The sequence below is a fragment of the Nannospalax galili genome, unplaced genomic scaffold, assembly GCF_000622305.1.
Source record: "Nannospalax galili isolate Female #2095 unplaced genomic scaffold, S.galili_v1.0 scaffold652, whole genome shotgun sequence".
Lineage (NCBI taxonomy): Eukaryota > Metazoa > Chordata > Mammalia > Rodentia > Spalacidae > Nannospalax > Nannospalax galili.
Genome location: NW_008332152.1, coordinates 515,858 through 517,004, shown reverse-complemented (window position 1 = coordinate 517,004; position 1,147 = coordinate 515,858). Strand labels below are relative to the sequence as shown.

Genomic DNA, 1,147 nt, shown 5'->3' with positions numbered 1-1,147 from the left:
AAAAAGTCTGTATGTAGGAAACAGTATATTTTAAAATGAAATGGAGATCTTTTTTAAAGGTTAAAACCTCATTCAATTTTATATCTTATAGCATTTATACTGAGGCATTAATTCAGCTTGAACCTAAAAATTTACAGCCAATATTGAAAGACATGCATCTTTGCTCTGGAAATTGTTATTGAATATGTTAATCCTGTAATGAAATGCTTCTTCTAATCATGTGGTTATTAAACAAATAATTTAAATAAAAAAAATATATTCAAAAAAATTCAAAAACAAAGTCAGGGATGTTATAATTTTTTTTCTGTATAAACAAGGCCACATCCACAGGTTTTAGCAAGTACAAGCTCAGCTGTGCACAACCCTGCTGATTGAACCTTTTAGGTAGAGGAGGATCTTGGCAACTGATAGGGAAATTTTGGGAGAGGGGGATTTGGGAGGTCAGAGTGCGGCTGAAGCAGTTTGAGAGTCTCATGTGTCCTCCGAGGTTTGCAGTGCGGTGTGCCGTGGTCAGATGACAGGCATACTAGGAGGCTGGAAGGGAGTGGAAGAGACTGTGTGTGGGTTGGGGAATAGGGCTGCTGATAGAACAAAGCAAGTCTCAAAATCCTCACTTGGGAACCTGAGTTTAAACTTGGTTTGGACTAGAATAAGCAGATAGGCTAAGCCACCCCCAAGCGCTGCAGGATGAATGCATCCAAAGTAGCGATCGCCCATCCTGAGCTTATTAACCTCCTTTAACGTGTGTTTAGGACCAGGTCTAGCCCCAGAGTCGACCTTGCAGCATCCTGAGAGGGTGGGCCTACCTTGTACACGGATGCTGATCACTTCATAGATGCGTTTCACCATGTTATCCAGCATGGCAGACACGTTGGCCACAGGCCAGAGCTGAGGGAGGCCCAGCAGCAGCCACGATGCCGTGGTGAATGTGTCCCCGCCACCAGCTGAGGTCAGGTAATGAACAGCAGGGTCCAGATGCCTCAAGGCACTGGTGACCTGGGAAGCAAAACTCAGAGCATCAAACCATGGAAGGGTACCCCCTGTAGGCGGAAGGAGCCAGAGGTACCAGAAAAATTATACACAGGTATACACACATGTACATTTACCTGTCTACCCAGCAGAAAAGGACCGCTACGCAGCTGACCAT

The 1,147-nt window shown here is 44.6% G+C and overlaps 1 protein-coding gene across 1 annotated transcript in view; it reads right to left on the bottom strand.

The window, feature by feature from the left end:
* Umodl1 (uromodulin like 1) overlaps positions 1-1,147 on the bottom strand; it is a 49,364-nt gene extending 48,217 nt beyond the window's left edge. Inside the window, exons 1-2 of the mRNA XM_029560793.1 lie at positions 1,115-1,147; positions 807-996 (exon numbers count right to left, since the gene is read on the bottom strand). Coding sequence (XP_029416653.1) covers positions 807-996; positions 1,115-1,147 — 223 coding nt within the window. The remainder of the gene's footprint in view (positions 1-806; positions 997-1,114) is intronic.